At 41.5% G+C, this 23,234-nt stretch overlaps 3 protein-coding genes across 3 annotated transcripts; 2 read left to right on the top strand and 1 right to left on the bottom strand.

Moving 5' to 3' along the window:
- The first annotated feature begins 3,844 nt into the window (after positions 1-3,844).
- Positions 3,845-10,542, top strand: LOC104456367 (extra-large guanine nucleotide-binding protein 3). Its single transcript, XM_010071141.3, has 8 exons — positions 3,845-5,046; positions 5,158-5,295; positions 7,081-7,185; positions 7,303-7,488; positions 7,898-8,075; positions 8,288-8,532; positions 9,206-9,375; positions 9,471-10,542. Exons 1-8 carry the CDS (start codon positions 4,009-4,011, stop codon positions 10,051-10,053), a joined length of 2,643 nt encoding a protein of 880 aa, XP_010069443.2. The 5' UTR covers positions 3,845-4,008; the 3' UTR covers positions 10,054-10,542.
- A 3,463-nt stretch (positions 10,543-14,005) lies between these two features.
- Positions 14,006-15,749, top strand: LOC104456366 (U-box domain-containing protein 21). The gene has a single exon (XM_010071140.3). The coding sequence runs from the start codon at positions 14,082-14,084 to the stop codon at positions 15,432-15,434; it is 1,353 nt and encodes a 450-aa protein (XP_010069442.1). The 5' UTR covers positions 14,006-14,081; the 3' UTR covers positions 15,435-15,749.
- A 2,341-nt stretch (positions 15,750-18,090) lies between these two features.
- LOC104456365 lies at positions 18,091-21,529 on the bottom strand. The gene is made up of 4 exons (XM_010071139.3): positions 21,262-21,529; positions 20,987-21,069; positions 18,518-18,573; positions 18,091-18,423 (listed from the first exon to the last, which is right to left on the bottom strand). Exons 1-4 carry the CDS (start codon positions 21,431-21,433, stop codon positions 18,345-18,347), a joined length of 390 nt encoding a protein of 129 aa, XP_010069441.2. The 5' UTR covers positions 21,434-21,529; the 3' UTR covers positions 18,091-18,344.
- Positions 21,530-23,234: the final 1,705 nt, after the last annotated feature.

The following is a 23,234-nucleotide window of genomic DNA, read 5'->3' as shown; positions in this document are numbered from 1 at the left end:
TCGTGTGTATCTCACGAACGGAGGACCAAAAAAATCGATTGGGTTGAGTCCGAATTCGAGGTTGACGCATCCAATGGCGAGTGGAGTGTGCCTCCATATGATTTCGTCCCCAATTTGTAACCATATGCCAAGAATCCGTGAAAGGTATTTTTATTATTCTCCATAGTATCAAAATTCGATGTGACGAAACGAAGATTCCAAATCAATCTCTTATTGAAATGGCAAAAGGAATAATAATTGATTATTAACATCCTAACTTTGACTCGAGTTCGAGCTCACTAATACTAAGCTCGACAATCTCATGAATTTAATCGAATTTCTATTATTTTTTTAAAAATATTTTATATATACAAAAAAATGACATAAAAATCATTAAATTTAAGTGCTATATTTACACATACATAGTTGCAGGGCGAGTAGCCGAGCTCATTAAGCTTGAGTGAATGCTCGAGTTCTTATATGATTATGTTATAATCTAGTCGAACTTGATCAAGCTTGAGTATTTGGGAGCTCCATTCGAGTCCAGAATTATTGGAACCTTGTTTGTAAAACAAATAAAAGCACATTGTCCCGCATAGGAAGGCTGGGAGTGTGTGAGCTAATATTTAAGTATGAACGTCTTCTAACATTACAATTGAAAACAATAGGCTAAGTGGGCTTGACCTTACAATACCTACTTTGGGTGTGCGAATAATTAAGTGCACTTTGCACCTTCGGGATCATGGTTGGCACCAATTCTTGTTTGTTATGGTTATTAAGTGCTCTACAATATTTGAAAATTTGTGTTTCTTCTAACATAACCACTTAATCTTTGAAATAATATATCCATACAAATATATTTATTTTGTTCAGATTTGGTGTGTGCACCTTCGGGATCATGATCGGCACCAATTATTGTTTATTATGGTTATTAAGTGCTCTACAATATTTGAAAAGTTGTGTCTCTTCGAACATAACTACTTAATCTTTGAAATAATATATCCATTCAATACATTTATTCTGTTCAGATTTGGTGTACAATCACAATAAGGCAGATTCTGTGTTCGAATTACGGCAACGTATAATCACTATAATATCCGGATAATTTCATAACTTTGTGGAAAATGCAATTCATGGCGAGTGAATGAGAAAGTACGTGTACATTCGATGATAGTCGAGGCGAAATTTGTGGGTTCCATCGTGTGCATCTCACGAATGGAGGACAAAAAAATTGATTGGGTTGAGTCCGTGGCCTCCATATGATTTCGTCCCCAATTTTTAACCATATGCCAAAAATCCATGAAAGGTATTTTTATTATTCTCCATAGTATCAAAATTTGACGTGACATGAAACGAAGATTCCAAATCAATCTCTCTTATTGAAATGGCAAAAAGAATAATAATTGATTATTAACATCCTAACTTTGACTCGAGTTCGAGCTCACTAATACTAAGCTCGACAATCTCATGAGTTTAATCAAATTTCTATTATTTTTTTAGAAAAATATTTTATATATACAAAAAAAATGACATAAAAATCATTAAATTTAAGTGCTATATTTGCACATACATAGTTGCAGGGCAAGTAGCCGAGCTCATTAAACCTGAGTGAATGCTCAAGTTCGTATATGATTATGTTATAATCAAGTCGGACTTGAGTCAAGCTTAGTATTTGGGAGCTCCATTCGAGTCCAGAATTGTTGGAACTACAAACAAAAGCGCATTGTCCCGCATAGGAAGGTTGGGAGTGTGTGAGCTAATATTTAAGTATGAACGTCTTCTAACGTTGCAATTGAAAACAATAGGCTAAGTGGGCTTGACCTTACAATACCTACTTTGGGTGTGCGAATAATTAAGTGCACTTTGCACCTTCGGGAACATGAGTGGCACCGATTCTTGTTTATTATGGTTAATAATTGCTCTACAATATTTGAAAAGTTGTGTTTCTTCTAACATAACTACTTAATCTTTGAAATAATATATCCATTCAAATATATTTATTTTGTTCAGATTGGGTGTGTGCACCTTCGGGATCATGATCGGCACCAATTATTGTTTATTATGGATATTAAGTGCTCTACAATATTTGAAAAGTTGTGTTTCTTCGAACATAACTACTTAATCTTTGAAATAACATATCCATTCAATACATTTATTTTGTTCAGATTTGGTGTACAATCACAATGGAATATAGAATAAAAGCAAGAATAAGAAATCGGAATAAATTATAAATAAAAGCAACAAAATAAATAATGTAACTTCCAATAAAACATGGGCTTAAACTATAAGAATACATTTGGTTGTCTGAATTTTTAATCAAGATAAAATTTGATAGGATAAAATATGAAATTTAAGAATTTTACTACATCTTATTCACTATTTGATGAATCATAATGCTAATGATAGGTATATTCATATCTTATCATGTCAATTGTTTCACATAAATGATATATTGGTGTAAATAAGCCGAAAAAGTGCATAAATAGAGACAGTAAGAATTTCTTATGATACTCTTGTCAACGTCATTTTTATTAGCTTTTTTTTTTTTTTTTTAAATGACCAGGGAACCTCGTACAACCGGGCAACCGGCGGGATAAACCCGGAGCGAAGGCCGCCACCACAACCCAACCGTAGGTGAGTCGCACAATTGGGACACGGGGTTTCGAATCTCTCCCTCCTTGTTGGGGGAAAAGCTCTAACTATCATGGCTACCGCGGGCGATAGTTTTTATTAGCTTTTTTTCCTATCTTTTTCAATTATTATTTTTTATTTCCATAATTGTATAATAAATTTTTATTAAATAGTAAAAATACCAATATACTTAAAATGGGTAATAATTATAAAAATAAATATATATTTATATATTTAATTCATATTGGAAGATGGAAATAAATTCGAATATATAAATAAAAATACTAATATATAAAAATTAATTTGTTTATATTTTTTTTGTTATTTTGAATTTTGTATGTTAGAGTTCAAATATTATTTAAATTTTATTAATTTAAGAATTTTGTTATTCAAGAAAAATAAACTTTCATATAATAGATATTATAAGTCCTATCCACTTTTATCATACATTTCTATAATATAATTTTATCCTGGCTATAATTCTCTCTTATCAATTTTATCATGTATTGAGTAGGTACCAAAACATAAGATAAGATAAATTTTATTTTATTCTGAATTTTATACCGATTACCAAACAAAAAGTTCTTTGCTAGCTTAGGGTGCCGTCACATGCCTTTCTTGCGACTCCCATGCTTTCTTGTTGATGAGTAGTACGGGGCCACATGCCAATATATAGTTTTAACTTCCATTTTCATTTCTTTCTAAATATATACATTCCTTTTCAATCATTTCTTTTTCTTTTTTTTTTTTTTTTGTTCAAAGTTATTCTCACTCTTAAGACCTTCTTTTTTGGTAATTTTCTCTAGACCATCATCGAGTCATTAACAAAAGATCAAGAGTCCGGCTGCTACCAAGACCAGCCGCTCCCTAAAACATCACGCGGCCAGCTTGAGCACGGCATGGTCCTCCCTTAAAACATCACCAGGCCAGCCCGTTCGCCGCCGTTCCACGGCGGATTTGTACGACGGAGCCCCTTTTGTTTTTGGGCATTCGCCGAACGAGATGAAGGGGGACGAATAGCACCGCCACAATTCCCACGTTGCTGCACTTGTTTTCTTCGGTCTCCTATCGCGTGCCTCACAGCAGCCTCTCCGCCGCCAGCGGCGACGACAGTTTCAACTTCGACGGCCGTACCACTTAACGGAGCTAGAGGGTCAACTTCCCATCGCCGCCGTCAAGTCAGCTCCGTTTACTTTTTTTCTCTCTCTCTCTCTCTCTCTATCCTCAACAACTCTCTCTCTCTCCTCCAGCTTCGACTTTCAACGCGATCTCCTTCTGCTCCCTCCTCATCATCTCCAACTGCTGCTACTTTCCTTCTTCAACTTTCTCGAGAAAATCAAACTGAAAATTAAGGAAGGAAAGTCCCCGCGGCTTTCCCTCGCTCCTCCGCCGCGCCACATGGCCTCCGACGCCGAGGACGACCGCGAGACCGCCTGGGAGCAAGCCCTCCGCAAAATGCTCCCCGCCGGCGCCCCGCTCCTCGACGAGGACCAGCTCGACTACTCCATCGCCGTCGAGTACGACGGCCCCCCGGTGCCCTACGACGTCCCCCGCGTCGATCCCGTCGAGATCGCCGAGCCCGTCTCCGGCGCCCGCTCCCCTCCCCTCCTCCCCGCCGATCTGTCCGCGATCCCCGTCGCCGCCCCGATCGCCCCCAGGATCCTCCCCCGGCTCGGCCGGCCCGGCAACGGCTTCGCCTCCAGGGACTCGCCGGCGGAGAGTCGACGCGCGTCCTCCGCCTCGAGAGCGCGGCTGGAGGGGGCGGAGGATGGGGACGGGGCCGGGGGCGAGAGCGGGAGCTTGTTCAGCGCGGACGCCAGTGCCCTAGATGCGACGGACAACGGCGAGGCGGCGGCGGGGGGCGAGAATGGGGAGCCGAGGCGCGCCGCGGTGGTGACGTTCACGACGCCGAGGGACTCCCAGTACTCGGAGGAAGACGAGGAGGAAGCGAACGATTTCTCTTCCTCTCCGGTGTCGTCTGCCGCCACCGACTCGCCGGCTGTCGCGAAGAAGACGCCAGGGAAGCGAGGGCGGTGCAGTAGGTGTGGGAAGGGGAACAGATTTAAGGAGAGGGAGGCGTGCTTGGTTTGCGACGCACGGTATTGCGGAAATTGCCTTTTGAAGGCCATGGGATCAATGCCGGAAGGTAGGAAGTGCGTGAGTTGCATTGGGAAGCCGATTGACGAAGCGAAGCGGTCCGGTTTGGGGAAGTGTTCAAGGATTTTGGCGCGGGTGTGTAGTCCACTGGAGGTCACGCAGATAATGAAGGCAGAGAGAGAGTGTGCAGCGAACCAGTTGCGGCCTGAGCAGCTTGTGGTGAATGGGAGGCAGTTGAGGCAAGAGGAACTGGCTGAGATTCTTGGGTGTCCGATTCCGCCGCAGAAATTGAAGCCTGGGAAGTATTGGTATGATAAGGATTTAGGGTTATGGGGAAAGGTAAAAGAAAGCATTTTGCTGATGCACAGCTGATAATTGCATTTATTTTGAGGTTGTGATTTTATTGCTTGATTATTTTAGTTTCCTGATGTTCTTATATTTGTTTCTCAGGAAGGGGAGAAACCTGACCGGATAATAAGTTCCAAACTTAATGTCGGGGGCAAGCTCCGGGTAAATGCAAGCGACGGGAATACGAAGGTTTATATAAATGGGCGTGAAATTACAAAGGTTGAGCTGAGGGTTTTGAAGGTAACTGTAAAATGCACATTCCTCATATCTTATCGTGAAGATGTCATCATCAAAAGTAAATTAATGGATTAGGGTTTTGTGCTTATGCATTTTCTTAGTGCAGTTTTTTGGAATAATGCTGGTCGATAATGCAATGGAAAATATCTGTTAGCAGAAGATATGCTCTCTGTAGGTTATTTGAGACAAAAGCATGCATTTATGATCTCTGTGTCGTTCGCACCTTCACAGGCATTTACGTGATTATCGTTCTAAAGGTTAGATAAAGTAGGACTACTGGAAAAATTCGTTGCTTTTTAGTCTTTCTAAAAGATTCTATGAATTTATTGTAATGTCTGGCATGGTTTCTTCAAATGTAAATTGTCGGTGGATGTTGTTTCCTCGTCAAGTATGTGTATTGTCAAAGTGACCATTAATTTACTCAGAACTTTGATCCTTGAGAAAAAAGGTGTCATTTGGGCTGGAGTTGGAGAGGGACAAAAGGCACTTGTATTCGTAGTACGAGAGACAAACACACTGGAAAAAGATTAACTGAGAGTTAAGACTGAAAGATTGAAGTTGAGATCAAATCTGGAATATGAACTGTTTGACTTGTATTTTACTTTGGAGAACTGGATGTAGATTCTTTATCTAAGTTTTTTAAATGCGCATCTCTTGCAGTTGCAAATAGTTTGTTAGTACATGATAAGCAAGAGTTGCAATATTCACAAAAAGAGGAATAGGGGTGACAGAACAGAGAACGAAGTTCAAAACCGTCTTGACTAATCGGCTGTAAGGTCACTTAACTTTGTTAAATGGTAAACAATCTTGCCAAAATGATCTGGAATTTGTTACCCATGGAATTTCTCTGGAAACAAAAGTGTTTCCTAATGTTAGTCAGTGGGCCTACCCTGATGTTTCACTTTCCTCTGTTTTGCACTATCAGCTAAGTATATGAGTGAAGCAAAAGCTTAATTGCTGGTTCCTATCCCTTTTAGCAACATTGTGGATGATTATTAGCTGCTGGACTAAGTATTCGCATCTCAAATAAAATTATGAAGTATGCAGTGAGCTTTTCTTTGACCAATCAAATGCTGAATGTAGTTTGCCAGCATAAAGCAACCACCTCACCATATTATATCGGTCTTGTGCGAGTACCTCATCCTCTGGGAAAGATATATGTAATGAAGCTACTTACTATTTACCTACCAGAAGTCATTATAATTATCCCACAATTGCCCTTGTATTTATTCAGTGAGACGGTGGCTGTTTTTTGGCATTTAGAATCATCTCCGGATAAGGAGTTTTTGGCCTTACCGTCCATATTTTTATGCATCGGCGGATTTGTCCCACAGAAGTTATCATATTGCAGAATCTGTGAGAATCCATGCCATTGGTCACAACTATATTTGTTCACCAGCACGTATCTCTTCAATTCTGCAGCATAAACCACACTTGACAAGAAAAAAAGAGATTTGTGTAGCTTTAAATGATTGAGAAATTTTTGCCTTGGCAATTCACGGGCTGATAGATCAACTGCCTCTTACCTCTTCAACAATATCTTGATTCTACCTCTTGCCCTTAGGTTAGGAGTTAGGCTGATTAATTTTTTCTGGGTGGGGTTATATGGATTCCTTTGACTTGAATTATTTTGCTATGCTGGTGTGCTGCCTTTCGGATCTTGACTTTTCTTTTCACGTCACATTTCATACTGCTCTTTTAGACAGATGTGCTCTGTACTGGGGCATTTTCCTGCTTTATCTCTTTGAACGTGTCGTTAAACATGTGATCTTTTCCTTTTTATTTCAGCTGGCCAATGTGCAGTGTCCTCGTGATACTCATTTTTGGGTGTACGATGATGGTTCTTATGAGGAAGAAGGTCAAAATAATATAAAAGGAAACATATGGGGAAAGGTTCTCTCATTATCTCTAGCAACAAGCTACTCCTAGTCTCCTACCACCTGTCAAGTTAATTTGGAATATATGTAAATCGATTTTTTATACCATCAACATTTGTTTTTCGGTAGGCAGGCGTCTACTCGTTTCATTTGTTCGCTGTTTTCGTTACCTGTACCACCTGCAAATCCTCATGGGACTAAGGAAGATCCAACGACCTACTCAAGTAGATCAGTGCCGGAATATTTGGAACAGGGAAGAGTTCAGAAACTGCTGTTGTTTGGGATGGAGGGATCAGGAACAAGCACCATCTTTAAGCAGGTATTATTTAAATACGACTATTCTTTACATCAAACGGTGATGATTTTAGCAATGGCACACCATTCTATTAGGTCTCATCTGTCCTCAACATTCAATCACCATTTTGAACCGATATTTTTCACTTTATGTGTATGGTTTGGTTAAAACTATACTTAATAAAGAAAGATTTTCATTTTCAATGCACTGATTGTGCATAACACTGAAAAATACTGTTTTGGTTATGACAAACTTTCTTTATTTGGATGTTTATTTTATACATATTAAAGAAGATTTGGAGAGGATTTGTGTTTTCTCACCATCATATTTTACTTTCAGTGTAACATGACAATCCATTTGCACGGTTATGGCTCTTTGACATTCGGCTCTATTCTTGGAGGATGATCTGTGAATTATTTTTCCCCGGTGACAGGCTAAATTTTTGTATGGGAATAAGTTTACTCCTGACGAGCTGCAAAATATTAAGCTTATGATTCAAAGCAATATGTACAAATATCTCAGCATACTACTTGAAGGCCGAGAACGGTTTGAAGAGGAAGCTTTGATGGAGAGAGAAGATGCTACCAGTGAAACCGAAGAGTCTGCATCAGGTATCTAATGCTGATCTTTTGGCCTCTTCCTGCAGCTGCTGCTAAAAGTAATAGGGTATAACTAAGTCAGGACTATTTCTACCTCCTCTCTTTCCTCAGATATTAAGGTCTAGGTTTTTTTTTTTGGGTTGAAATATTAAGGTCCGGGTTAGATATGCTTTAGCTTGCAAAGAAGATGCTTTAGTCAAATTTTAATTGTGGAATAAATTTAGGTGAGGAGGGAGTTCATGAAAGCCAGCGATGCATTTACTACATCAACCCGAGGTGTAAACACTTCTCTGACTGGTTACTGGAAATCATGGCAACTGGAGACTTGGATGCATTCTTTCCTGCTGCAACACGTGAATACGCACCTATTGTTGATGAGGTCTGGAGAGACCCTGCCATGCAGGAAACATACAAGAGACGGGAGGAGCTAAATTCTCTTCCTGATGTTGCAAAATACTTTTTAGATCGGGTATCTTCATTGCTTACTTCCTGAGCCTCTTAAATACTGTCAAATTGTTCATTCGGCCAGGCCTTGGACATTGCTAGCCTCTTGATATAACTTTAACCTATATTGATTTTGTTAGTGAAAGTCTCTCCAGCATTGGGACTACATAAAGTTTAGGGATTTTTAGGGAATTAGGCCAGAAATTATTCATAATAGCTTGAGAGTTAAAATTTGATGACTGGCACTAATTTAAGATCCAAATAACTCTCTGGTCATTCAGTGCTTAAAACTTATACAGGAGCATGTATTTATTGAATCAATTTTTATGTTATCTTTAGTGGAGTCAAAGCTCCATTTCCCTGGTGTGCTCATTCATGGTCTGAGGCCCTGCATCTATCCTAGTATGAAATTCCATAGTTTAGCTTGAACTGACTGACAGTGTAACTTTGATTAATGAACCATACTTCATCATTTCATCTTATAAGGCTGAAACAGAGAGCTTGTTTGAAAATGTCAACCTGCTCTATAGTATGCAGCCTATTCTGTGGGTTGTACATAACTTATAGTTTATGCTCTTAATTGAGTATGCCACAAATTTGGTGGGTTGAACATTACTCATGGTCTATGCTCTTAAGAATATGCACATATCTTTGTTCGTTTAAGATGTCGATTGATGCTGGTATGTGATCTCATGCAGGCCGTTGAGATATCAAGCAACGAGTATGAACCTTCTGAAAAGGATATCTTATATGCTGAAGGGGTCACACCAAGCAACGGACTCACCTTTATTGATTTCTCGTTTGATGATAGAAGTCCCATGTCTGAATTGTACAGTGAAAACTTTGAAGGGCCCCCATCCATGACAAAGTACTTATTGCTTACTTCACGTTTTGCTGCTTAATCTGTTTGTCCTTTTTGATTTGGTGGAAGCTGTCTTACCTCAATCACTGTTTCTATATCAGGTACCAACTGATTCGGGTAAACTCCAAAGGACTTAATGAGGGTTGTAAATGGCTGGAAATGTTTGAAGACGTGAGAGCGGTGATCTTCTGCATCGCATTGAGTGACTATGATCAAATGTGGGCCCAAGGTGCTGGTCCTCCCTGTAACAAAATGATGGCAAGCCGAAATTTATTCGAGAGTCTAGTGATGCACCCTTCATTCATAGACACTCCTTTCGTGCTCCTTCTGAACAAGTACGATGCTTTTGAAGACAAGATAATCCATTCTCCCTTATCGACTTGTGAATGGTTTACCAATTTCAGCCCCGTAAAGCCCAACCACAATGGTCAGGCACTGGCTCAGCAAGCGTACTTCTTCGTGGCAATGAAGTTCAAGGAGCTGTATTATTCATTGAGTGGCAGAAAGTTGTTTGTGTGGCAGACCAGAGCTCGGGACCGTACTTCCGTTGATGAGGCATTCAGATATATAAGAGAGGTGCTTAAATGGGATGAAGAGAAGGATGCCAACATGTACGGGCTTGGGGGAGATGAGTCGTTCTACAGCACAGAAATGAGTTACTCTCCTTATATTAGGCAAGAATAAGCATCGGATCTAATGTGAGTCTGCGACAGAATCTGGTGCAAGTCGCAAACCAATGGAAGCACAGAGCCGGTTAGCCCTCTGTGATGGACCATGCAAAGTCGTGAACAGAGTGCCAAGTGAAAGAAGAGGGATGCGATTTTGCCGCTCCGAAGAGAAACTGATGACTGAGCCGCTTGCCTGAAAGGCGGATCGACGAGTGATTTATACATGGGAGTTGCATACTGACGAGCGAGTTGTATTTTTGGGTGATGTGTTCGAATTTGTATAGCATTTATTTCCCGGCGTGAATAAAGCCAGTGTAGATGGTTGTCGTGAGATTTTGATGTAAATGTTTGGTGAATTGAGTGTTAGCGGTAGAAAACAATTTCGATTTGGCCCCTCCCAACTCAGGTTGGTCATCTGTAACATCTGCACGAGAACTTTTGACGTTGAGAGGGCGTCTGATTTTTTTTTCTAAATCTCTAAACAAAGATTGTTTTCTGGTTACAAGATGAAGGCCCTGTTTGGTTTAACATTGGGAAGGGGCTTTAGGGCTTTAAAGGGGTTTGGGCAAAAATGCAAGTAGTGTTCGATTCAATTTTTTGAGAACTTTGGGGAGATGCAATTACATTTCCAGGGGGCTTCAAAGGCCTTTAGGGGAATGGAGGGATAGAGGTCCATTGGGAATTTGCATTTTTGGAATGCAAGTTGTACTGTTTGTCAATATTCATGTAGCCGATGTAGAAGCCGATCGGAGGCCGACGACCGCCGACCAAGGGTTGCGCGCGCCGGCGACCGCCGCCTAAGGGTTGCTCGACTCGGGCGACCGTCGCTGGACCTTAGGTGATGCCTGGGTCGCACGACCTAGGCAATTGATGGCCTGAATCATGCGACCCAGGCGGTCGCTTGGGTTGAGCGACCTCGGGCGGCCATCGCCTGGGGTCGCCCGACCCCGGCGACCGCCCGAGGGCCGAGATCCGACCATCCGGTTGTCGAATCTAGCAGTTTTGTGGCCGGACTTAAAAAAAAAATACAAATATATTTATGCTTTTCTAATTTAATAAAAATCAATTATAAATGCAAATTTTATCAAACGATATTTTGATCAAAATTATTTTTTAATGTAAATTTTACCAAATTCAGAAAATCCCATTCACTCGAAGGTATTTGCATTACATTCCTCAAAAGCCAAACCAAACGGGGTCAAAGATGGTGGTCGCTTTCCCCTGATCGGGAAAGATCCACTTGACTCGAAAGCTTTTCCCATGTCCCGAGTGCTCGTCTTATGTGCACTTTTCTGGAGGCTTTTAAGCATACGTCGACATCGTTGGAAACTTGGAATATGTTATTCTCTGACCCTGTCGTGGGAAACGCATGTTGAGGTGGTCAAATGACGGAAGACGTTTTTAAGTTGGCCATGCACAAAGGGAGGAGATTGAATTAGCCAGCAATTGCAGAGACTAGCCCTAGAGGGGCTTCTTCAATAGGGGGGTTTTGACGACTTCAAAACTGGGGTTTTGTCAAGGCTGCTTCCGTGTACGAATTAGGCGATTAGTTGGAACTTCGATGCAAAGGGGTAATCGTGTTTGGAATCAAAGATTTAGATTTTCCACATCGACGATTTGGAAATTTCAACTTGGGTAAACTTCGGTCCCCCTTCTACAAGGCAAGGCAAATTGACTCCTTAGCTCTCCCTCCCTCGATTTAGGACTTGATTCAAACAACAAAGCCTCACCCCCAATCACTAAGCATTAAGCATTTACCAGAGAGTGAGATTACAACTCGTATAGAATCGAACCTCCCCTTTTCAAGTGTGATTGACGACCGGGGTGATCATCGTGTTAATCCTCGTACAATATGATGAATTCCAATTTCTCATCTCGTTTCATTGCAATATAGATTTTTCAAATCAGGGTAATACTTAAATAGGTGTGCAATGCAAGTGAAGCAACCGAGATTATTCCTGCAATCTGTTCTGCAATGGACAAACATGTGCGATGATTCTTCTTTTCTCATTTGCTTGTTCTTTATTTTTTCCCCTTCTAGGCTTCTAGATTCATTCAAGTAAGTGCTCTTATCATTTTTTGGACGCACAAAAGAATAGAGGGGGCCGAGAAATTAGACAAGCCGAAGACAACCCTGCTCGACACTTCGATGCTGTAAGCCTTTGAAGTCAAAAAGGGAATCAAAAGCTGGACAACTCACGAGCTCAACTCAGCATGGGTGCATGTGAATGATCGAAATGTCACAAGTGGACTGCCACGGTTCTTGAGTAGCCGCATTAGCACTATGTTGTAAACTTCTTTTCACACACATTTAGGCAAAAAAAACGAACAGACAACAAAGTAAATCATCGCATACTAGGGTGAAAAAAAGAGCTTTCACATGTTTGACCAGGGAAAAAATGCTGTCTCCACGGAGAAACTCATGTCTTGCAGGATCCTTAGATTTTAGATATATGATATTCGATATTTACGTGGATAGTTCAAGTATGTAATCATATCTACTTAGTAATGTTTAAAACGCACGGCATGCAAAGCATTGCGTGGTCATGATCGTGTCATTTCGTATCATTACCAAAGTATATTGAATATCGATACGAGTTGATTGGTAAAAGCATTTCAAGTTTTGTCGGTTCCGAGTAAGTCGTGTCATATAAGCTTTCTTGGTGAATTTGGATCGTGCTTGAGTGTCTTCACATGCAAGGCCAAAAATTGTCATGACTAGACTTTTACCTAATCTATAGGCACGTGTTTGTTCCTCCATTCCTAAGGCCTATATTACCTAAAGCCCATTCAAAAATATTTAGTCGATTCATACGCACGATTTCCCTTACAACGTAAAATATTAATCTCATAAAGATTTCATTTTTATTGGAATTTAATTATTCACCACGTACGAGAGTCCTCGCTAAGTATCCAAGCTTCCCTTTAAACAATGTAAATATTTGCCATGTTACAATTGAATATTCACATTAGACCATAGACCCAAAATTACAGGAAAATTGTCCAATTATCTTAAATCTATCGTATTGACACAAATTTGATCCTAAACTTGTCAATTGGTATAACCTATTTTATGGACACACCAATTTAATCCTAAATTTCTCAATATTACCAACTGAATCTTAAACCCTATGCAAAATTCAAATATAATCCTCTCAACTAATTTTTGTTGAAAATCATCGATGCTATAATATGTTACGTAGGATGGTTGGCGATGACTAGACCGTTACGTCAACGATCTTCAGTGAAAATTTCATTAGCCGAAATGGCTATTTTGGGATTTCGCATTAAGACTTAAGACTAAATCAGCTGGCGAACGTACTGAATCCACCGGCGACCATCGGATGCGTTTGATAGAACCCAGCAAAGACAAGTTTTCCCTTTCATACGACACGAGGCAGCAAGAGCTCATGCAAAAGTAACAGTGAGGCAAAGGAGCAGCAGGATCTCCTCCGTCGACTCGTCAAAACCTTACACAAGTCACGCCAAGCTCAGGGTCAAACGTCAAAAGCAACAAAGTATTCTGTTTAATGGCGTTGCCGTCCCTGCGACTCTACCCTCGATTGGGCGTTTACAATATTATTATGCCGAAGCCTTTGACAGGTTCAGCGATCTGCTCCTTTTTCTCACCGTTCCCCGCCCTCCTTTGACGGTTGGATTCATACCGTCGCGAATCCCATTCAACGGTCAATATTCAAAATCTTGCTCTCCTGATCAAACGACCCGCATCCCTCGTTCTCCCCTCCTCGGTCGGTCGGTCGGTCTGAACACTTTTCTTGAATCCTTCTTCCTACTCCTCTGTTCAAGTCATCGACCGGTTCTCGGATTAAATACCGGGCCGTGCTCGTGTGTGAACCTTGAATACCGTGTGAAAATTGTAAGGACGAAGCCGAGACTTTATCGACATATAAAAGGCTCCCGCTCGCCTCTTCCCTTTCCCTTCCCAAGTCGAACCCACAATTCAAAATCCCATCTTTGACGTCCGGGTCTCTGCAAAATCACTTCTTTTTCTGCGTTGGTTGGTAGGTGAGGGGGAGTCGCGAAATGGGTTTCGGTTGGAGGAGGAGGAGATCGAATGCCGGCGACAACGGAGGCAAGGAGCAAGAGGGCGGCATTGGCGGTCGTCGGGAGCTAGAGCTGCAGGAGCTGGTGATCCCGAACCACTTCGTGTGCCCGATCTCGCTCGAGCTCATGAGGGACCCCGTCACGCTGTCGTCCGGCATCACGTACGACCGCGAGAGCATCGAGCGGTGGCTCGAGGCCGGCAACTTCACGTGCCCCGTGACCAACGTGGTGCTCTCGAGCTTCGACCAGATACCCAACCACGTGCTCCGCAGCATGATCCAGGAGTGGTGCACCGAGAACTGCCGCCACGGGGTCAATAGGATCCCCACCCCGCGCGTCCCCGTCACCCCATTTGAGGTGTCCGAGGTTCTTTCGGGTATCGATGACGCGTCGCAGTGCGTCGATCACGCCGAGTGCGCCAAATTGGTGGGGAGGATCGAGAAGTGGGGAGGCGAGAGCGAGCGGAACCGGCGCTGCATCACTGCGAACGGGGCGGCGAGCACGTTGAGCAGGGCGTTCGATGCATTCGCGGCTGCATCTGATTATAGCCAAATCGGCGCAAATATGTTGGAAGAAATATTATGTGCATTGAGCTGGATGTTCCCACTTGATATTGATGCTCGTCACTACTTGGCATCACGGTCATCTCTCAATTGCTTGGTTTGGTTCTTGAAGAATGGAGATACAGAATTCAAGAAACATGCCATTTTAACCCTCAATGAGCTTTCTCGCGATGAGAAACAAACCGAGGCATTGGCATACACGGAAGGATTACGCGAAACTTTGGTCAAGTTCATCGAACACCCGATTAGCCCGACGATCACGAAAGCCTCTCTCTCAGTGACATTCAACCTCATTTCTTCTAATGGTTGCGGTGATGAGGAGAGATTGGCATTTGTCGAGATGTCTTTAGTCTCCAAGCTCTTGGAAATCCTCGTCGACTCCAGCGATAAGAGCGTATGCGAGAAGGCTCTCGGCGTTCTTCACGGACTGATAGGGTGCGAACAAGGGAGAGAAAAGGCTTATGCGAATCTGCTGACCGTGCCGATCCTAGTGAAGAAGATCTTGCGTGTGCCGGGGACGGCGACTGAGTTCGCAGTATTGTCTCTTTGGAGGCTTTGCAAGCATGAGAGCAGAGATCATCAAGAGATGGCCTTGGTGGAGGCTCTTCAAGTTGGTGCATTTCAAAAGCTCTTGCTGCTGTTGCAAGTCGGTTGCGCCGATGAAGCGAAGGAAAAGGCGACCGAGCTGCTGAAACTGATGAATCCATATCGAGCCGGATTGGAATGCATCGAATCGGCGGATTTCAAGAACCTCAAGAGATCATTTTGAACCTTGGAATAGGAAAATCATTCTTTGGTCATTAGTTATTGTTATACCATTCTCCTTTTTTTGTTTGTAGAGACTAATTATTCCTTGGATTAATAGCAATTAGTTGTTCTCAGTATTCTTTTGGATGCCAAAGGCAGGTTTTGAGGTTTGGTTGTATGTCTCCCTCTAACAAAACTTCCGAAGAAATTGTACCGAGTCTTAACACAAGTTATTATAGTACGTCGAACACCGATTGCTTGAGCTTACTGATGTACTTAGTTTTGGTCTTTACTCCGAAAATTGAAATGTACCGACATCACTATGTGAAAGAGACCAGGAAAACCATGCTTCTTTTCACACACACCATCAATTTCATCACTCAAAGACTGACCTCGCCATCTTGCAAGAGTGCTTTAAGTGATTCTATAGACACACTCGTATCATCCTACGTATGTATACGCATGGATGAAAGTAGACAAAGCATCGCACGCACTTAGGTATCTTCAGAATGGCATAGATATTCTTAGAGATGTTTTAATATGATAGGAGTAATTCAACCAAAGTACTCATAAAGTGATCAGGATCATTTTAGGAAGAGACAACCTAAAGAAGCTGCCAGCAACATGTATCAGAATGACCGGCACAGGTCGGCAGAGTCAGCGAGGCCAAAGCCTTCATTCCAAGGTGCAAAGCCGTGCTCTTGGAATTTTTCTCCCCTCGTGAATCGTATCGAAGACCACACACGCTATATTCCACAAATGGGTAGGAGGATCTGGCAAATTTTTTTCTCGTTTTTACCACGGACCGTCGGGTCGTTTCGGTTCCTTGGAGCTACGAACGGGTTCGATGGGAATAGAGGGGTTGATTTCCCCGCCGGATCAGCATATTCTGCCATGACAGATGGGTCTTGAAGAGACTTGACTATTGATTTCATTGACAAAATCGTCCAAAAACCTCTTAACAGAAGACGTGATCTCAGAAACTTTGAACAGGTAAAATGCGTGTTACCTGCCATCCACATTGACACCCCGGGTTATTAGTTTGAAACCATCTGTTACACATGCTCCGGTGACGAGAAATTCAAGCCACTCTTTTGCAATAAAACCGACCATTTTTCCCAAAAGCCAAGTCTGTCGTTCCATTATTCCCGCAAATTCGCTCGCCATTTGATTTGCGGATTTGAGAGTTTGGTCGAAGAGATTCCGCTAAATAGTACCTCTAGGGCACTTTCTAAACAGCTAAATAAAGAAAGTTACGATTTTACGCAACCGAATTTTCTCACTATACGCGCGATTGACACCCTCAAAAACTCAAGACGCGCCATATGCTAAAGAAAGTGCTCCTAGGGCACTACACAGGGTCTTGGAACTAACTATTGAGGGTCTCGCCTCCTTCACTTCGATTGTACTTGCTGACGTTTCTAGATAAAAATTTGATAATTTGATTTTACTCTTCTCATTTTCAAACCAATGTAGGAGCATTCAAACTGCGAATGTTTAATGTTTCTAGGTCTGACGATTCTAGATAGGTGAGGACTTCACCAAGGGCCACGGCATCACAACTTTGTTTAGTACTATCATGTCAGATTTCTAGAGGCGGGACCGCCTGCACAGGGCTTTGTCTGGTTTGACAATCCTGAACCCCGCCGTTGATTGTCTGAATGATAGATCGGTCCAGTGAGTCAGTCCAGAAAAAGTAGCACAAGATCCGACATCGAGAAAACGGTTTAATCCTTATGAAACCCATAGCCATGCAAATGAACCACAGCAGTTGGAGACAAATGTCCGCTGGAGACTCCAGTTTGCTCTTTTTTTGTCAATTGGATACCCCTAAAAAGATGCCATATCTTAAGCTGGTCTCAAGGAGGATGGATTGTCGCAGTCATCCTTTCCTACCCTTTTATCGCTTTTCCGGTGGTTAAATGCTCCCCATTAGAACATGGATTTCTCACCGTCATATATCTAAAACGTGAAGGAAGGAAAAAAGCTGACCAAAAACAAAGAAATATATCTGGGGTAAATTGCGAGTCCATCTCCTTTGATCTGATTACCAACCCGGTCCGCTACCACTTCCATTTTAATATGGAAGTGCTCTACTTGCTGACCAAACACAAAGAGATACATCTGGGGTAAATTGCGAGTCCATCTCCTTTGATCTGATTACCAACCTGGTCCACTACCACTTCCATTTTAATATGGAAGTGCTCTACTTGCTTCCATTTAATATACAACCGACGTTGTCATATTGGACTGCAACTACTAGTCCCATAAAGCAGGCCCGAGATGGTCAACCAACCTGTCAAGTCAATGCATTTCGAAAGGCTTACATGTCCCCCAGCAAATCGTCCACCTTCTCCCACTGCAGTGAAGTGCGGTTTGTACACAATATGCACTTTGTCTCAAATCACACGGGGTTAAAACCCATGATTCTTGCAACAAGGAAGGAAAGGTTCATCTATTGAGCAAATCTGGGAAACTCTGAAAGAACCTGAGAAACCTTAACAGCACCACCGAGGGAACTTTGCATTTGGGGACTATGAAAAACTATCTATAGGTTTGGATTATTTCCAGGATCAGGCTCGATGGCAATTTAGTCAAGCAGCTAGACGAAAACCGAGAGGTTACCAAACAAGCCTAACTCCTACTTAAAACACTAAATTAATTATACGATTCTAATCTGCTTAAATCCGGTATCTGCAATATATCTCGATGAACACAAGCAAGAAACAAATAGGCATATCATATTATGCATCAGTAAAGTATCTAGTCTAGCTGGAGAAACTTGAGGTACGTGAAAATCAAGTATGGAAAGTACACAGATTGGGGAAAAGAAAAAAGGTCAAGGCAAAGAGGAGACTTCTAGAGGCAGTAGCCACTTCATCCAGAGGTAACTCAGTCAAGCATCCGGGGGAACTAGAGAACACGGATGATTTTACTGATCCTTGAACCTCTTCTCTATTTCCTCCAACTTCTGAATTTCTTTGTAGTATTTGCAAATGCGATAGATGCACCTGCATACATGTTCACATCAGCATGATTAGCATCTGCATGCAACTTTATATTATATGAAAGAAACTTAATAGGTTTCCCGAAATGGCCGCATACCAGTAAAGAAGGCAGGCTGAAGCACATAAAATCACATTCCTTTGAGCTTTATAGATCTGTATGGCAGGCATAAGTGCACCCAAAAGTCAATTGGCAAAAGGTAAATGATAGTTGATGAACATTTTTCACAATGAGATCAAGGGAAATATAGCAATGTGAAGTTCCTAATCTGGTTAAGAAAACTATCAGCATTTGAGCCCATCATCATCTATAAAGATCTAGATAAGGCCAAAACAAACCCAGAGCAACAGAGCTTTGTCATGCCAATTGTGGATAAATATCTCAGGAAACATTGGACCCATTAAGTTCACTCTTACTGCTAAAATACCCTGGTAATTATCAGAAGCTAGACAACGACTCAAGATAAATGGAAGTTATTTCAATTTCCCCACATCATGCTACATATTTTCACTTGATGCCTACCATCAGTGAAAGTAGCAACACCTTTAAAAAGCTGTGGAGTAGCAAGATGACCTTCATTGGACTAGGCAAATGTACACAGAAACAGAATAATTGCAAGAAAAAACCTTGACGGGAAGAAATTGCCAATGATTAGCTTACTACAGGCATGTACTCAATGTGAGCGTACTCAAGTTTCTGCAACAAGAAGGACTAATCTTCTTTGGAAGGAGAGGGAATCTTATTGCAAAGGCACTATTAAATCAAAGGCAGAATAAAACTAGGCAATCAAACACCATCATCTACATGAAGTTGATTTGCGAGCCAAAATCTCAAGAAGATTTCTTCATATCTGGTTGATCATTATGAAGATTCAGATGCCATCTAGCAAATTCAAACAGCTCCCTCACAAGCTCGTTGCAAAACTACAATTTGGTGCTCCCTTTTCCTTCAACTAAAAAAACAGACCCACCCAAACTGAGGTGAATGACTTAGACTTGCCAGAGTATGGAAGCTACAAAAACATTAATGAGGAAATCCTTTCCCATGGAAAGAGTAAATGTACTAAGATTAGTGTTCAAAGCCGGTATCTAAGTAATGTGGCAGACAGTAAATAAACATATATCAAATACCACCTCTGAATTCCACGACACGATACTTAACGGGGATGTTCAGTAATTCCGTTTTCAGTGTGGGATTCAACCTATAAATGCTTGCCAAGGCATTCATGTAAGCTGTCCATGAAAACCTTCATTTGACTTAAAAAATGTACACATGAGAAACAGAATAATTGTGAGAAAAAAACCATGACGGGAAGAATGTGCCAATGATTAGCTCACTACAGGTATGTACTCGATGTGAGGCTACTCAAGTTTCTGCAACAAGGAGGACTAATCTTCTTTGGAAGGAGAGGAAAGCTTTTTGCAAAGGCACTTTAAGTCAAAGGCAGAATAAAACTAGGCAATCAAACACCGTCATTTACATGAAGTTGATTTGCAAGCCAAAATCTCAAGAAGAGGATGGAAATGTCTGGCTGATCATTGTGGAAGATTCAGCTGCCATGTAGCAAATTCAAACAGCTCCCTCACAAGCTCACGGCAAAACTACAATTTGGTGCTCCCTTTTCCTTCAACTTAAAAAACAGACCCAGCCAAACTAAGGTGAATGACTTAAGACTAGCCAGAGTATGGAAGCTACAAAAACATTAATGAGAAAATCCTTTCTCATGGAAACAGTAAGTGTACTAAGGTTAGTGTTCAAAGCTGGTACCTAAGTAATGTGGCAGACAGTGACTGGACATACATACAAGAGAATTACAATTAACACCCAATAAAAATCTATCATATAAATTTATATACCAATTGGGAACCGGTCTTAGTAAAGCTAGCATTACTCTTCTAGGAAAAGTCTATTGCAGATCACCTAAGCATTTAAACTCATCCCACTCCTCACTGGCCACCCTTAAGGTTAACTATTCAAGCTACCTGAGAAATGAACTAAAATAAAAACAAGAAACTTGCTTTTCTGCCAAAAAAAAAAAAAAGAAAAAAACTCCGGCTACTTTTTCTTCATGCCATCAAGTGAACTTCTTGGATGAAATTGATACCTTCTTTATCATTAAAATACCACCTCTGAATTCCGCGACGCGATACTTAACGTGGAAGTTCAGTAATTCCATCTAATGCTTGCCAAGGCATTCATGTAAGCTCTCCACACGAAACCTTCAATTTTATACATGAATTGCAGGATATCTCATACACGGTCATGTTTTCGTGCCACCTTTCCAGACGGAACTGTGCACATAAACCGCCATTCGATTTTATTTCGACCAATAAATTTCGATTACTTCGCGCCTCCCTCATCACTAGCCAAACCCCTCTCCTTGCAGCCGGTCACTGAGCAATTTTCGACAGCAGAGCAAGCATTGCAGCGCTTCCTACCCGATGCACACCACAATGCTCTCCCCTAAGGGCTAAAAAACAGAGGGGGCCAAAAACCCCCAGATCTCACACGAAATCGAACTTCAGAAACTTTCAAGACGGGAGCGGGAAGAAGATCGATTCGACTCACCGCTTTCTCGTATCGGTCTCTCTCGGCAGCGGTGCAGATGTCGGACGTGCAACTCAAGCGGTGCTCACTCTTCCAATATATATCTGCACAGAAAAACACCCCCACACACACGCTCAGAAACAGCGGCGCACGGGGACAAACCTCCGCCGTACCGGCCGACGAGATCTCGGAGAAGCCGAGCGATTCCGAATCTAATCGGCGCTCCCGCCGGGCGGGCGGAGCAAACCGAGGACCGCCGGAAACCTAGCGTCGAATCGAAGGAAGGGGGGACTGACCGAGGAGCTGGAATCCGGCGAAGGGGACGACGAAGAGGGCGGGCTGGAGGACGAGGGAGACGAAGGAGACGAGGTGGTTCTTCAGGAACTTCGGGGACGGCAGCGTCAGGAGGAACGCCACCGCCGCCTCGGCGGCGACGACGTACGTCAGGATCATCCACTGCAACGCCATTTTCAACGCCCCCACCCTTCGCTGCTTCTTCTTCCTCCTTCTTTCTTCTTCGTCTTCGTCTTCGTCTTCTTCTGAGAAAGATCGCAGCAGGTGTTCTTTTTTCTGTTTCGTCAAATTCGTTTCTTTTTATTTTTATTTTTTGTCATAAAATTCGTTTCTTAATAACCAAGGTTTTGCATTTATTCTTTTCGTTATTTCCTTTTTTTTTATAAAAAAAAAATCTATATAGCTGTAATTGTATGAATAGCGATAATAGTATTATTATTATCGAAAAAAAGGAGATTTATTGCTATAAAGAAAAATGGACGATACCCTTGTGTGTGTGCTTCACGGATCCTACGTGGAATTACAACTAAATCCCTCTCCTTTTTTTTTTTTTTTTCTCCTCGCTTTACTGCGAGTTATGACGACAAGATTTAAATAATATTGAGATGATAAAAAAATCAGATTTGTAAAAAATGGTGTCATTTTGGCCCGTCCTTCATATTTTAGCCTTGTCGGCACTAGGAGTGTGCATGGTTCCAATGTAGAACTGGACAAATAAGAATTAATCCAATTCAAAGTTCTATTATTTGCGAGTAGATTTCAAGTTCCATGATAAGAGAATCCATTTTTGACAGATAGGTTTTAAATGGAATCTAAACGGAATTTGAAATTATTCATCCAAATTGGCATCATGTGTGAGAGAGAAAATAATAAATAAAATATAACATTAATATTTTTCGTTAATTGAGTCGGATGAAGTTAACAGAACAACTCAATCGCACCAATTTGAAGATTTTCATGATTTGATTATACTTTTTGGGAGTTTTAAAATTTAATTATACTTTCGTAACAACATTTTAAAATATTACATATGAAGATCCACACGTGAAATTCACATGCTAAATAGAAATTGGTCATATCTGACATTCGATACGAACGCGCTACTCGGTTTACCGGTTTTGCAATTTAGAGGTCCTTGGATAGTTCTCTTAAAGACGGGACTGATTCAACTTAACCGATCATAATTTTTTTTTTTCGGCATTCGCAATTTTTCCTGGCCGATAGTAGTAATTTACCCGATACACATCTTCCCGTGGCTTTTCTTCATATAATGCAATTTCCATTTTTTCTGTCATAAATTTTGTGGGTCATATGGTTAATGATATTCGATTGAAAATATAGTAAATTTATTTTCTGTCCAGTAAGTAAATTACCTAATGGATGGTTGCTTTTGGCATGAACGTAGCGTGCATTTAATTCAGCGGCATTTCTAATAGGCTTTTAGCCTCCAAAACTCTTAAGGAAAGCTAGATCGTTTACAACCTTTTGAATCGAGCTTTCGGCTAAATATTGATCTTGGAAAACTAAAAGCCTAATACTAATAGAGACTAGTATTGGACTCTCAGCATTTTGCCAAATACTAAAACTAATTCTTTCCTTCCAAAACTATCCTCACAAATTCTTCAAATTTTCGATTTTACCCTAGATTAATTTTTTTTAAAATAAAGGAGACAACCCTTCACTGGACCGGCGAAGGGCTATGATAGCCAAGTTAGATTTCGTGTCGGCGGCCGTCGATTGAGATCGCCTAAGATCGGGCGACCTTCGGCAATGGTTGCGTGACCCAGCCAAGGGTTACCGGAAATCATCAAGGGTTGCCCAAGCCTCGAGCGACCTCACTTGATGGCCATCGGTGCCAGATCTAGCTTTTTGGCGGCCATAGCTCTTCGCCAATAAGACAAAGGACTTGGTTCATTTTTAAAATAAATAAATAAATAAATAAATATGTATATAAATAAAATATATCTAAAGCCTA

The sequence above is a fragment of the Eucalyptus grandis genome, chromosome 8 (assembly GCF_016545825.1).
Source record: "Eucalyptus grandis isolate ANBG69807.140 chromosome 8, ASM1654582v1, whole genome shotgun sequence".
In the NCBI taxonomy this organism is placed as follows: Eukaryota; Viridiplantae; Streptophyta; class Magnoliopsida; order Myrtales; family Myrtaceae; genus Eucalyptus; species Eucalyptus grandis.
Note: the sequence above shows the minus strand (reverse complement) of the source record. Positions and strands in the feature narration are given on the sequence as shown.